At 35.6% G+C, this 15,057-nt stretch overlaps 1 protein-coding gene across 4 annotated transcripts in view; it reads right to left on the reverse strand.

Moving 5' to 3' along the window:
- The window catches only part of cadpsa (Ca2+-dependent activator protein for secretion a), a 205,896-nt gene that overhangs the window by 30,780 nt on the left and 160,059 nt on the right, over positions 1–15,057 (reverse strand). For all 4 annotated transcript variants that reach the window (XM_053316689.1, XM_053316687.1, XM_053316688.1 and 1 more), the window contains 5 exons: positions 14,230–14,377; positions 12,205–12,279; positions 11,406–11,489; positions 10,203–10,235; positions 6,012–6,119 (listed from right to left, as the gene is read on the reverse strand). In XM_053316689.1, the coding sequence (XP_053172664.1) occupies positions 6,012–6,119; positions 10,203–10,235; positions 11,406–11,489; positions 12,205–12,279; positions 14,230–14,377 (448 nt within the window). The remainder of the gene's footprint in view (positions 1–6,011; positions 6,120–10,202; positions 10,236–11,405; positions 11,490–12,204; positions 12,280–14,229; positions 14,378–15,057) is intronic.

The following is a 15,057-nucleotide window of genomic DNA, read 5'->3' on the forward strand; positions in this document are numbered from 1 at the left end:
TACAATATAATGTACAATTTATTTAGTAATTTATTCTACATTTGAGACAAGGTTGATTGTGTTCTTTGATCTTTTTTATCCTGCACTTTTATTGGTAGTTATGTGTTATATGCCACTGAAAGAAGCACTGAAATGTTGTTGTACAGTTGCTGTTCAATGACCATAAACATATTCTAATTCTAATAGAATGAATGAATTTTCATTCTTTCATTCTATTAGAATTAGGAGAAATGCAGAGGAGGAAAACAAAACTGTTCTTCTCACGATAAAGTCAAAATCAAGATAAAGTGTTGAGGCAGTTTGTATTAAGTGCTACCTCACTTATCTGACTGTTTTTTAGTGGGTTGGGGTTTAGGGTTAGGGTTAAGGTTAGTGGTTTCACATCATGGTGGATGATGATATAGATGATGATACAGACTACATCCTGTCTTTATTTCACTTCAACTGGGTTTACACTTGAGAAGGTTAAATAGCAGTGCTAGGGTTTGATCTATGGTTCAGTGTTGAATATATGATCTTGACCTGTCATACTTCAATGATGTCATTCACTTAGGTTAGGGTAGCTGATAGCCTGGGGTCAGAGTTACATTATTGTATACTAAGAGTCATGATAGTGCAGCTTCAATATTAGCACATGGTGTGTCCACTTTAGTTTATGGTTTATACAATTGAAGTGAGACATAATAATGCAGGGCCAAAGGCATGGACGTTAAAATGACTCCAGGTGTATGATCATCAGATAAATATCAGAAAAATGTCACAAAAAAAACAAACAGCTCTGCTTTTATGCCTAGAGTCAAGCACTAATGTTCCATCTCATATGTGGCTATTCTTAACCAGATATAAATACAAGAGAGGAAGAAATGGATAAAAAAGGGTGGAGTGACAAGAAAAGCACAACAGAGTCGCAGAGAGCAGCCAGAGACACCTTCATCGGCCTCTGTGACGCCCGCAGCGATAACTGATACACAATGACAACATAGAGAAGTCAGGGTGAGACCAATGCTGGCAGAAACACTCTCGTAGAGGAAAAACGGATACGTGGCAAAGCAATGGGTCAACATGCAGCAACAAGCTGCAAACATCCACCAGTGAGCAGACACCTTTGTGTCAGCCTGTGTCAGGACCGAGAGAGAGGAAGAGGACAGGAGACGGATTACACCTCAAGGCTTCCATTACATACAATGGCACAGACAGATACATACACCTATATACAAGTCTCCACGGTTCAGCGTGCACATACACAACCAGGAAAGGACACACAGTCAGGATTAACAGCTGACAGTTACATCACATGTTCCTGCCTCAGTGACCTCCACTATGATTTTACCCGTGTCTGTTTCAGCTCATCAACCCTTCAGCTTTCACTAAAACATTGAAACTGCAGCTGATGATTATTGTTATAATTGGCTATTAGTTATTTGTTCAATTATTCTATTGATTATGTAAGCATAATTCAAGTTTATTTTAATTTGGGCCATTATTTTTAGTAATTATACTCACCAAATTCACTGTTTGGTATGTAAATCAGTTTTGGGGTCACCACACTACCTAGGCTATGCTAGGCCTGCTAGCATACATACATGAGCATGCTACAGCTAAGAGGTCTGGGTGGAACTCACATTGTTCTGTTTGTCAGAGTAAGCAGATTATTAAAAATGGATTATTAAACTATTTTGACAGTAATTGTTTGGGTATTCTTCATATAACTGCATGAACCAAACTATGGCATGTGAACCATGATGGTTCATGTTCAGGTTCATGTTCATGACTGAGTACATGTACATGTGTAAAACGTGTATATATTTGATGAACTATGTGCTATGTAGGCTTTACTTCCTGTTACCTGTATGCATTTCTACATACGCGAAATAATGTAACGATGCATTCACCAGAGCACTATTGACATGGATATAGATTTTCATGAATGAGTGGGTGCTATAAAGCTGGGCTGCCATGTCCAAGCCAAACTGCAATATCAACTTGAAATATTTAGAGTTTGAACACGTTTGGTGAGTTTGTATGCATCCTAAAGCCCTCAAACATGTTTGCAAAATGAAAATTGACATACAAAATCCCAAACAGCTGATCTCCCAGTCACTATAGAAATTTGCAATTTTTGCCAGTTCTGATGTGTGTGTGTGTCAATTTCATGATTTTTTTAACATTCCAAACCCTTCAAAAATGCAGTGGCATAGGTGACTAATAATAACCATCTGCACAAAAACAACAGGTTCCTCATACTTTCATTTTCTGTAGTGTGAAGAGAAACCCAGCACAGCACAACTGAGATAACATATTTTGGATTAGCTGAGAGGAAGAAACTGGTTTGTGTCTGAGCTCTGGATAAAACTAATCCCAAAAGTCAAACAAGACCAGATAAGAATTTTCAAAATCTGTTAAGTTTCTAAAAGGAAGAAAACATGTTTGTGTGATCCTATTTACTTGGACACCAAAGCAAAGGGTGGGGGTGATCTTTGATTCTACATTACAGACAGTATAGTAGGGTGTTCCCCTGGAAGGTTTTTAGCCAGCCAGATCCTGACACATCCTCTCTCATGAGCAATGACCTAAACAAAAACACATCAAGAGATTTGTCCCACTTGGAAAACAGAGCAGAGTAGGTTCCAATATCTTTCTGGATGAGCAAAGAGAGCCTGCCATTATATTCAGCATGAGTTTGAAATAGTGGTACCGTCTTACTTCCATGTTCTGTCCACCTGCTGAATGTAAGTCCAGTATTCACTCTCTTTTAGCTCTGTTTTTACTCTCTTCAATTACTGAGGGAAACATCTGGCTCTACTGTAGCTGCTAAATGCTTCATGTTGTATGTTCATCAGCTGGTCTATGAATAACTGTATTTTCTGTTTGGTGCTGAGCAGGTAGTGTACAGTGGCTTTTTAGAAATGTTTCCCTGAAAACATCTGCCAGCTGTGGCTATGAAACAACACTTTAAGAGAGCTGAGAGTGAAGCAAAAGAGTAAAGTTGCAGCTGGACAGTTAAACAATGAGCTGAGACTCTAAAGCTCTATAAAGAGTCACTGATAATTCTCTGTAGATTTATACACATTGTCATCTTATACACTGTTATTGAAAAAATACTGATAATAGCCACTTCTCTTATCTGTCAGTCAGAAGTTTACAATCAATAAGGTTAATAATAGATTTAAAGGGCATCAAAAACACCTGCCTAAAAATCCTCCAGTTGCAGACAGAACCAAAACATCTGGGTGTGGGAGCCCAGTTAACCTGTTCATTTCAATTCTCATCTCCTCCTGATATACATGTAAGACATTCTGGAGACATTTCTGATCATCAGTTCATCTTCCAGCTTAATGTGGTATAAGGATCAATCAATACATTTCTGCTCTTGAAACAAGCACTTTAAGATAACTCAGGTTATTTGGCACTTCTCTGGCCTATTTCATTTTATTCTTCTTAAGGCCCATTTATGCTCAACGTACGTACGAAAATGTTTCCGTCCTTTTCAAACGATGTTACCGTCACTGCTCACATACTTTCATGCGTCCTTTACGTTGGCATTGATGTTAACCAAAACATCCGCCAGGGGGCAGCGCAGAGTCAAAAGGTTATGAAACAAACATGGTGACTGTGGAGGAGATATTGATAATGTTCCTCTTGCATTAAAGACAAACACAATATGTTTAAAGTTTCTAACCAACTCACACAACCTTTCCTCAAAAAATGTTCCTCCATTGTTATTTCTTCTTTGTGTCTCACTAGAGCTACGTATCGAGTAGTGACAGCAACACTGCCCCCCCCCCCCCATGGTTTCCGGTGGTCCGTATCCGTAAGCTTTATGGAAACGTGCAGAAATACGGACAAAATGAACGCAGAGCAGGGACAGAAGGGTCCGTCTATATCCGTATTTAATGTTGAGAATAAATGGGCCTTACGTCTTTTTATCTTTTTTATATTGTAAGCTTTCATAGCTGTGTGTTAGGTGAGCAGCAAAGTTAGAATTTCATTGCATTGTCTGAACCACTATGCATATGACAATAAACTTCTTGAATCTTAAAAGCATGTATCATGTATCATATTTGCTTCCTGTATCGACTGTACCTAATCACTACTCTGCATGCTGTTTCCAGTCTATATCCCCTTATGACAAAACCACTAAGCTGTGCCTTAAATATACTGCCTGTGTTTTTTGACAGTAATCAACAACTCACTAACCTCTGCATTTGAATTCTTCTTATTAAAAGCAGTTCATGAAACAACATGTTTGAAAGTCCTGAAAAAAGCTAACGTGTACAGAAACTGTGGGTGGCTGCCTGTAAACACGGAGCTAAGCCATCCTACAAAGTCATCTTTTGTGTCTCTTTTTCAATTGATTAACTGTTGTTTGCTGACTCAGAAAGAGCGAGGATAATCCCTCCTGTTGATCAGCACACAAACATCACGAGACAAAAGAGCGTAAACAGTGAGGAACGTAGAGATGCGAGAGTCCGACGCTGAAAAGAGAAGCAGAGATGATCCACAGAGAGCTGAGGCTCAATATGCAACTCATCCCGCTGCAGGGGTTGTTTTGGCACATTTTTGGGGGGAGAAATCCTCCAGTTTGACCTAAGAGGAGGCTCAGCTGTGAGGCTTAGAGATTTACTCTTTTACTGTTACTTGACCTCATCTCATTCAGTGGAGGCAAACAGTGTCATGGGACAGTTGTGAGTTGATTACAGCTTGAGTTGATTACAGTTTGTCAGTCACTTTCACAAAATGACTTGCAGACAGTGCTTACATAAAATGAATAAACAGATCCAAAGTGCTGGTTTATTAGTGTGTTTGATATGTATCAGGTCTGTACTGGTATGTACTGGTATGTACTGCCTCCAGGAAGTAGTCTGGCACTAATACAACTTCTCACTATGTTCTTCTTACATGCTGTTCAGGGTCAAATGTGACCATTTTTACATTTGAGAGTTATAAAAACACTTTTTTAACCAGACTTTTCCTAATGTGACGCAGAATATAAAAAATGAAAATAAAATGCATCTTTTTAAAAGAAATTGTGCAGCTGATACACATTTTTATATATGCAAATGTACAAATTTTACTTGTGTTTATTAAAAAAAACATTAAAAAATCAGTGTATTCTTCGTTTTTATGAGCGTGATTTTTTCCATAAATAAATAGAATACACTGTGTTCACTGTGACAGCTTCATTAAGGATTATCAAACATTTATTAATAAGAATGTATGAATGTGAATTGGTGTTGTCAGAATATGAACAGCATGTAAAGGGTTAACATGTCAGCAACTGCCAGAGATCAAAATAGAAGCATTACAACCTTAAACTGTATTAAAAACATAGTAGCGTGCTGTGTGCCAATGTTTAGCTGCTTGAAGCAGTGCAGGTGGTGACTCAGTGGCATGTTTGTCCCTCAGGTATTACCATAGCTGTGTGTGACTGTTCACCACTAAAACACAGTAAATGACACTCACACATCCTGTACATGCATCAACACAGGCGCAATGTGTTGTCTGTTGTGTGTGTGTGTGTGTGTGTGGGGGGGCGGGGGGGCGGGGCTGGAATAGTCTTCCCTCCACAATAAGGGAATGCACTGTGCACTGTCCCTATCCAAAAATAAAGAAGTATTATTATTATTATCACAGTAAGTAAATATATATATATATAAAGACATCATGCTACTTAAGCTTTTGTTATAGTCATAATTCACACAAGAGGTCCTTGTTAGGTAAATGTGAGGTCTGAGGTATTGATGCAAACAAGAAAAGCAATCTGTTTGTTGATGATCTTAAAATAATTAAAACAGAATTTATATAATAATGTCATTCAGTATAGTGTAAATATGTTGTTAAAGGTTTGGGGTTAAAACAGTCTACTGATATATATGTGTGTGTTGTCCTTTGGTGCTATATAAATAAAGATTGATTGATTGATGCAGGTGTGTTGAGTTATCAGTGATCACATGTGAATGAAAGGTTGTTCTTCCTATTGATGGATGAGTAAGGTGCTGCAGCTTACTCACATCAAACAGTCTCTCTATGTACACCTCCTCATTGACTTTATCCCTCAGCATGTCCTGGGAGTGACGGACAAAAGTCACGTAACCATCGGCAACGTCCATCCCCGGTTTCTACAAGAGGCACAGAAAAGAGAGAGAGAAGAAAACAACATCTGCTTAACCAAGCGGTTCATGTAAAAAATTATTTCATCCTGTTCTAATTCAATTCTGTTTGCTAAATACATACAAAACTATAAATATTCATTTTGCAGCTATTATCTATAACAAAGCACTTTCCTCAGAATGGATGAAGTCAACCCCCAAAACCAAAAAATAGCAGGTCCAGTCTGACCTCACACCATGCATTCAAAACCTTTCTAAAGATACTAAATATGTCATAAAAACATAGATTAGGATAATTTATTCAATCATTCATGTTAGACAGCTAATGAGAGAAATATGGAGTTAAAGGACTATTACATAACCTTTTGGAATTTAACATTATTTCTGCTCCTATATCACCTCAATGGGATATTCATTTCATTGGTATTCATTCTATTTTTTTCTTCAGTTTCTTTATTTTAGTTCAGTTCATTATCATTATTATTTTGAAATGATATTTTGTTGTTTTGTATTGTTGTGTGGATGTTTGAAATAGCCATTCAAATATGTTTAAAAAAAGACTATTACACATTTACAGTTACATACATAGTACATTTTATTTTAAGTGCAGGAGAATAATTTAGAAGTTAAAATAAATAATGTTGTTTCAAGTGTTTGATTATCTATAATGCACTGGATTATACATGTATGTCTTTTTATTCACTTAAGAAGCAGGTTTGAATAATTTTTGAAGACAGACACCATACAGCTTCAATGAAGAGCTGGAACCATATTATACTCACATTATACTAATGAGACTTAAAACAAGGTTTCATTTGACTCAGTTATTCATTTGAGTGATTTGTAAAAATGCTGTTTTTTGACATTTGTAATGAGTTTCTGTTCATATACAGATGAGTCTTTACTGGATGTTAAAAGGTTATTATCATGTTTCTGAGATGTTTTGGTTGAAAAGGAGCTAAAGAGCTTCATTGCCAATTTAAAGTTTGCCTCTATTCTTATGTGATGATCGATTTAACCCTTACATACTGTTCAGGATCAAATTTGACCGATTTATTTTCATATTTAAGAGCTGTAAAAACACCATACACACAGTTCTTTTGGCGACCCACCGTGTACAAAAATTGAAATAAAATCATCAGTTTTTTCTAATACGCATTTTTATATATGCAAATGTACAAGTTTAACCTGTGTTTATTTAAAAAAAGAAATCATCATTAAAACATGTTGTATTCATCATATTCTATAAAATGTTCTTCTGGACTTTAAAATATAGAATGTCTTTTAATCAAACATGTATTAATGACTGATGGTGAATTAATGAATGTGAATTAGTGTAGAGACTAATTATGAGTCAGAGTATGAACAGTATGTAAAGGGTTAATATGTCACAAAACTGTAGTACTTAATGAGCATAGTAACACTTTAAACCAATGTTCACCTGTGATTACGACATATGAATACAGAACATATGAACACATGTTTGTTATTCAGTGGCTCCTTCTGGAATTTCAACATAATCTGTTTTTATAAGATACTTCACATTATTTCAGTGGAAAACAAATATTTAAACATTCAAATTGAGATACTTCTTTAAAATGTTTCCGTTTCTATCATTAGCAGAAAAAGAATGTTTGCATCTCAGAGGAAGTGTTTGATTAGAAGAATGCAGAGCTCTGGTGTTCTTCACTCAGCTTCATGTCAGACACTGAACAGGGGCACTCAGTTGGGTCTGATGGGGGGGTGGAGGGGGGGGGGCAGCTTGTGAGGAGGCCTGTCATTATGACATCTCAAATATTTACTCACAGTATATTTGAACATATCTGGACATTTCCAAGGTAATGAAAATGAAATGAGGCTTTTGGTCTCAGTTTCCCTCTCTTCTTTCTAACTCTGCTCTCACTGGCATTACACTTAGTTAACACATCTGCCATGAGGTTTACAATGTGTAAATGAGTTTCTTTTTTGCCAGTGAAACTCTAATTTTGTACATTAAGGACACAATTAGCGTAGCGAGCCTGGAACGGCGACCCATGCCAGCGTACGCACAGTGCCTCGTCACATTCACTGACAAGGCATTAATTTGAAATTCGGCGTGTCGCTACGGCCGAAGTGTTGGCAGCTAATACGGATCTGATGCACGCACGCACACACATACACACACACACACACACACACACACATACACACACACACACACACACACACACACACACACACACACACACACACAAGCCACCACTGCTACCCTGACAGCAGAATGGGCATGTGTTGTACAACATGGACTCACAATGTATACTGCACAGAGAGCGAGGCACGAGGCAGGCTGGCTGTCAGTGTCTGGCCACATGCATATGAATGGACATTGGAAATATGACAACTAATACCATCTGGATTATGATTGTACATGTGAAAGCTTGGTCAAATATTTGTATACCCACAAGAAACACACACACAGACAAACACACACATACAAACACAACCCATCTCAAGGGAACACAATCCATCTCATTATAATCCTTAAATACCACCTTAAACTTTTCATTTGAAACTTTTCAGTGTGCATAGAGTATGTCACTTTAAGAAGTAAAACACTGATAGTTAATAGATATATATATCTATATATATATTTGTAGTGTACTAGAAAGTATACAGTACTACTTTAATACCTCTTCGGACTAAATTGGAACATTTTTAAGTTTATAAAAGTATACTTTCAAGTATACAACAAGTACACTCATCTATATACTACTAATGTACTAGGTATATACTTCTAGTCCACATTTTAGTTTACTGAAGTATACTTAAAGTATAGCACAAGTACACTCTTCTATATAGTGCCATTGTACTAGTTCTATACTATATGAAGTTTATAACAGGGGTAATACCTCAAAGCTAATGTAAAAAATAAAGAGGTATACTTATTTTATACTAAAACTGAGGCAGTATACTTGAAGTTTACTTTTTATATACTATATTTTATCTACTTAAGAATAGTAAAGTGAAGTATACTTGGCTTATACTGACAAGTATGAAGAAAAGTCTAAGACTAAGTACATTAATACTAAGACTTACTCTTATACTTTAATACTAAAGCTTATACTTTTACTTTAGTATACTTTTTACTTCTTTCTGCCACAAAGTATATCTTAGTCAGTCACTTAGTATATCTTGATCCAAGTACAGAATAAGGTCAAGTCATTTCATTTAGCAGAATAACAGTTAGATCAAACTGAGTTACATTCAGAATTAAAGGAACCATGCCAAGGTTTTATCAACTATTTGTTTCAATTCATTTCCATTCCAGTTGTGTCTCCACTAAATATAATGTGTGTATCTTTTATCTGTTGTACTACTTGGACTATTCTGTTTATTGTATTGTTTTCTTCTTCATCACCCACTTTTTAGGTCTGTTTTACTTCTTTACTTTTACTCCTTTAACACACTTACTTCTATAATGACTTTATTTTATTCTTTCCTCTTATATATATATATATATATATATATATATATATATATTTATTATTATTTTTTTTTTTAAATATTTGTATTCATTTTTTTATTTCATTTTAATTAATAATTTAATTAATTAGACATTTTGATCCTACCTCTGCTGTTTTTTTATTGCGTGTTTCCTGACTTCCTATTTGTAATGATTCCTTCTCTGTTTGTTTGTTGTGACTATGTAAAGCACTTTGTGTTCCATCACAATGTATGAAAAGTGCAAATAAAGTTGGATTGATTGATCGATTCATAAAGTGATAATAAATATATTCCCACACGTTCACAGGTAACAGTCTTATAGTCAATCAAATAATAGTCACACAGTGTTCAGTAACTCTGCAGTCTGATATCTGATAGTTTGATGAATTAGCGTGTACTGCTCTGCTCTAATCAATCTGTGGCAGTTAAAGCTAACAGTCAATAGCTGTGTGGCACAAAATGTATCTTTTAAATATGCATAACAATGATAATCTTGTAGGTGGAGCAGCTCTTTTTAGAAAACATTTAAATGAGTAGTGGTGGAGTCATGTGACTATTAAAGCATATCAAGCATCAGTGTACATAAATAAATAAAGAAGTCTCACTTACAGGTACATCCACATACTTTGAGGCAGCTTTCACCTAAAAAACATAAAAGAGAGAGAGGAGGGTGAAAAAACAAGGATTCCAGTTGTGGCTCCATTTTCCAGAACAAAGGCTGCAGTGGTGAGACTGTACAGCCAACAGTGACTCATGTGGTGATTTCAACTGTAAAAGTGCACTCACACATTCAATAATCTGCCTTTTGTTACACTGTGGCAAACCAGCTGAGGTGTTAAGCTATTTGGTGGAGAGGAAGGCTTCAAAAAGGTCAAACTGGATTCAAATGAACATTAAAAATCAACATAATAAAATCTAGTTTACAATACAGCATGGTTGATTAAAATGATAAGGCTCTCATCATTTTACTGTAAGGTTGTGAGCACATGAACTTGCCAGATAAGAGTTTTTTATAATCATATAATATAAAAGAGGTCTTTTATAATCATTCACTACATTGCAAAACTTGTTACATGCATATCAGGTCAAAGTTGAATCTGATCTTCTAAATCTAATGTTTGTGTAATTCTCTTCCAGATCAGCTGTTTAGATGACTCATGCTCTACACTGGAAACACATCACATCCTCACAGGGTTGGGAAGGTTACAGATTACTGGTTACTTATTTAAAATGTAATAAGTAATGTAACTATTTCAATGACTTCATCAAAGTAATGTAACTTATTACATTTGATGACTTTTCTAATGTTCTAACCAATGTTTCAGCTGTTAGGGTAAATGTTCCCATTAAGCACCAAAATCTAAGTCCAGCTGTTTTTCATGGATACTGACATGATTTATAAGAAAGGTCATTTCTTATAAAGCAACATTTATCTCTCAATTGAAAATGTATTCATTAGTTCATGTAGATTTTGGAATATATTATTATTGATTTAATAGAATTTAGAAAAATCAATATATGTATTCAGTAACATGTTCAATATTAAAAAATGAGTACAATCTTAAAGGTGTGGCTTCAGATGTAACCTCCTTTGTAATCAACATTTTCACCAGTAACTTTAATCTAATGTAATTAATAATTAATGTAACAGTTACTGTAATGGATCACAATAACATTTATATTGTAATTAAATGACATAATGCTGTTACATGGAACTAGTTACAATGACAATGAAGCTTCTCAGTCATTTGCTGAAAGGCATTTTAGGAAGAAATAGATGGTTCTGGATAATTATTTATACATGTTGCTTACTGTGAAAGATAGGAAGGAAGAGAAGAGTGTTCCTTCATCGTATCTGGAGAGTTTGGCCAACACGCTCTCTAGAATAACAACAAACTGAAAAAAAGAGGAGCAGCACTAGAATGACTTTACATGTGGAAGTGTAGCAGTAACACAGAGTACAGGAGGTCTGAGTTCAACTTCTACTAAAGGACCAGTGTGGAAGACTTAGTGGCATCTGGCTGTGAGGCTGCTGATTGGAACAAACTGAAAACCCCAGTGTTTTAGTTTGTCTGTTCTGGGCTACTGTAGAAACATGCAAGTGCAATATGGTGGGCTCCGTGGAAGAGGACCCACTCCCTACCAAGATATCAGCTGATTATACAGTAATTAAAACATACTTATGAATATTATATTCAATTTCTAGCAAGTCTGTTCTGCTTGATGCCATTACATTCTACACAATGCACCTTTAAGTATTAAAATAAGTAGAAGTATTTACAGCAGAGAAGCTCCTAACATACTGCAGTGAGGTACACACATTGATTCTCCAAAATGTGAACTTTCCAGAATCTTATATAAATAATTTCAATATTTCTAGCCAGCAGCAGTATGTTAGGAGCTTCTCTTCAATCTGCAGATGAAGTGAAAGGTGCAGTTGTGCAGTGTGGAATAGAGTAACATCATTTCCCCTAAAATGTAGTTCAGTAAAATGTCAAACTACAGATATGACATCATGTCCATGTCTGCTGGACATTCTACCAAACACAGCATTTCCATTACATGCTGAACACATTTTTCATTGTAAATTTGGAACTTTACTCTTTTGTACCTTTGCTACCAGCAGAGTGATCATTTCCTTCACCGTCTCCTCAATGAGATTGTCAATTTGAGAATGGTATTGTCTCTACAGAGGAAGAAAAAAAAAACAACATGTTATTCCTCTCATCCATACCCATTAACCCCAAGATCATTTTGTACTGAATTCACCATCTGTTTTAGAGCCAGACCAATCCATCACAGGTATATCAGTATCTGTGTTCATGCTGTCTGATATGGGCCGACATTTGTTTGAAGATATATAAGTATCATTTCATCACAAGTGTTTGCTAACCACATTTGAATGTATAATGTAATGTATAAATCAGATTATCAGCCCATATTTAATATCAATATCATATTTTTTTTACTCCCTAATATCAGCATCAGCCCAAAAATGTCAGTATCAGTCGGGCCCTAATTTGAATTCTCATGGTTCTGAGCGTGATATTATTTGAAGACAGGGACTCTATAGACTTTACATTATGTCCATTAGAGCAAGCAGGACTAGTCTCATTCCTAAAAAACTTGATCCTGACTGAAACATCTTCAGAGTATGCTGAAGTCAGAAAAAAGATCCTGTTCTCTACCTGAAGTACCACTCTGATGTTTTAATGATGATTACACATGCTGATTATACTGTATCACATGTGCATTTTAAAATCATGGTCACTTTAATTGACTTCCTTTTCTGATATAATTGAAGTAAGACAGGAGAGAATATGACCCAGACACTGCAGGATGGATTGGTTATATAGAGGACAGGGCTCATATGAAATTTGATCATTTGCACAATCAGTACCACATCATTTACAAAAATATTACAAAAGAGTAAAAAGAAGAATTTGATGCTGTTAAAAAGCATCAGACAAAAACAGAACACATTTAATATTTAGAAGCTAAACACATCTTAAAGAATAAAACATCTAAAATAAAAAGTAATATGAGAGGTGGTCATATGACAGTCACAGAGATATTAGAGGAGAGGCCCAGGTCAGGTTTGGAGGGAAAACAGAGTGACTTTACAGCACTGAACAAATGGAGAGCAATGATGATAAACACTAGCATGGAGACTACCACACTGTCTGATTGGTTTTTTTTGACAGTCCTAAAAAAATAAAAACAGGTATTATGATTAATTTGACAACCTCATTCTGATTAAAAACAATAAACAGGTGCAGTTCATTTAATAGTGTTTGACTAAGATATGATTTCTGAAACAGAGCACTCAAAGTTAAAACATACTGAATGTGTGTACAAGATAACTGATTCAATATGAATGCACTTCCCAATTACACACACTTTACACAGCCCTGCTTTACTCTATTATTCATTTACAGATTCCATATTTATTTATAGTTTCAGGTGAATGTTTGACTTGAGAAACTTAAGAACAATTAGCCCTGCTAAAGAACTGCTGTCATGGAAACTCAGAAGTCTCATCACAGTGACAAATCCTTTTGTTCAGCCTTGTAGCACCAACAGAACAGCGAACAACTTAGCTATAATTAATTCATTGTCAGTAATTGGCATCAGTGTCGAAAGTCTGTGAAATATGAGATTTCTCACTTTTCCCCCATGTATATTCAATACTATCTACACATATGCTAATGAAATCCAAACAATTCAAGAGGAGGAAGACAGACAGGGGAAATTGATGACTAATTATACATTTGGGAACCGGAGGGTGAGATGTCAATTGAATTTGTAGCCACACTTACCCAGTCTCTAACAAACTTTCACAAGACAGAGAGAGAGAAAAAAAGCAGCAGCAGAAAAAAAACAGATAGAGGTGACATGGCACATGTAAAATTATGTAAATACTGCAAAAGAAGTGAAAGACAAAGAAAGAAAAAAAAAGCTTTAAGAACCAGAGAGAAAATAGAAACTAAATAGACATTGACACCTTTATCTGTGAATGCCATTGACAACACAAATACAAACAATTAATTTCCATTCAACTCCCTCCCAGAGTCCCAGGGCTAAATCCCTCCATCACCTTGAAATGATAAAGTCAGGTTAAATGATGTGCTCCTACCTCCTGTCCCAGATCCATGGCACACAGTTTGGCAGACTGGACCTTGGCATCGACCATGACGTTGAACATGGTGCAGATGGACTGTGGCACGCGGAAGTCTGTAGCCCTGCTGCTCTTCTGAAGCTTCACCTCAAAAGCCACCCGTGTCCTTTAGAGAGGAGGAACGTACAAATACTGAGGCTATGAATACTAATCCCCTAACACCCCCAAAATAAATAAACATTACTAATATTTTCAAAATAAATATAATAAGTCAAAGCGGTGATGCTGTTTCAAAGCTTTCTATACTGCTGGGAACATTCAATAGTTCAATTCTTACTGAAGAATCACCCAGAAAATACCCAACAGGCTCAGTAATACATTTATATACACACATATACAGAGAGAAATATAGAGTATATATATATATATATGTTGGTTTTATATCATTTGAAATGACATTTGCACCATTTTCTACCAAAAGTAAGACTGAATGAGACTGTAACCACAAAGGAATGATAAATATTAAATATTTGATCACCTACAGTGTATTTAAGTGGACTTATACTAATAATGACTTCATTTAAACATGTAAATGTTTCCTGATCTCCATGATTCTCCAGATGAAATGTCATATTTAGAACAATTGTATTCCATTAGCTTTATTTAATATAAAAGTTATAATGTAAGATCATGCCAAACTAGTTGATCTGGTGTTTTATCGACTATTTACTGTTAAAAGCAGAAATTTGATGCTGGGTCCACAAAAAAAGAATGTGTGCAAGTTATTCATACGTTTATTTTCACATTTTAAACCTTTAAATTGGAGTAAAAACACAAAAAACATCA

This window comes from Scomber japonicus, chromosome 3 (assembly GCF_027409825.1).
Source record: "Scomber japonicus isolate fScoJap1 chromosome 3, fScoJap1.pri, whole genome shotgun sequence".
Lineage (NCBI taxonomy): Eukaryota > Metazoa > Chordata > Actinopteri > Scombriformes > Scombridae > Scomber > Scomber japonicus.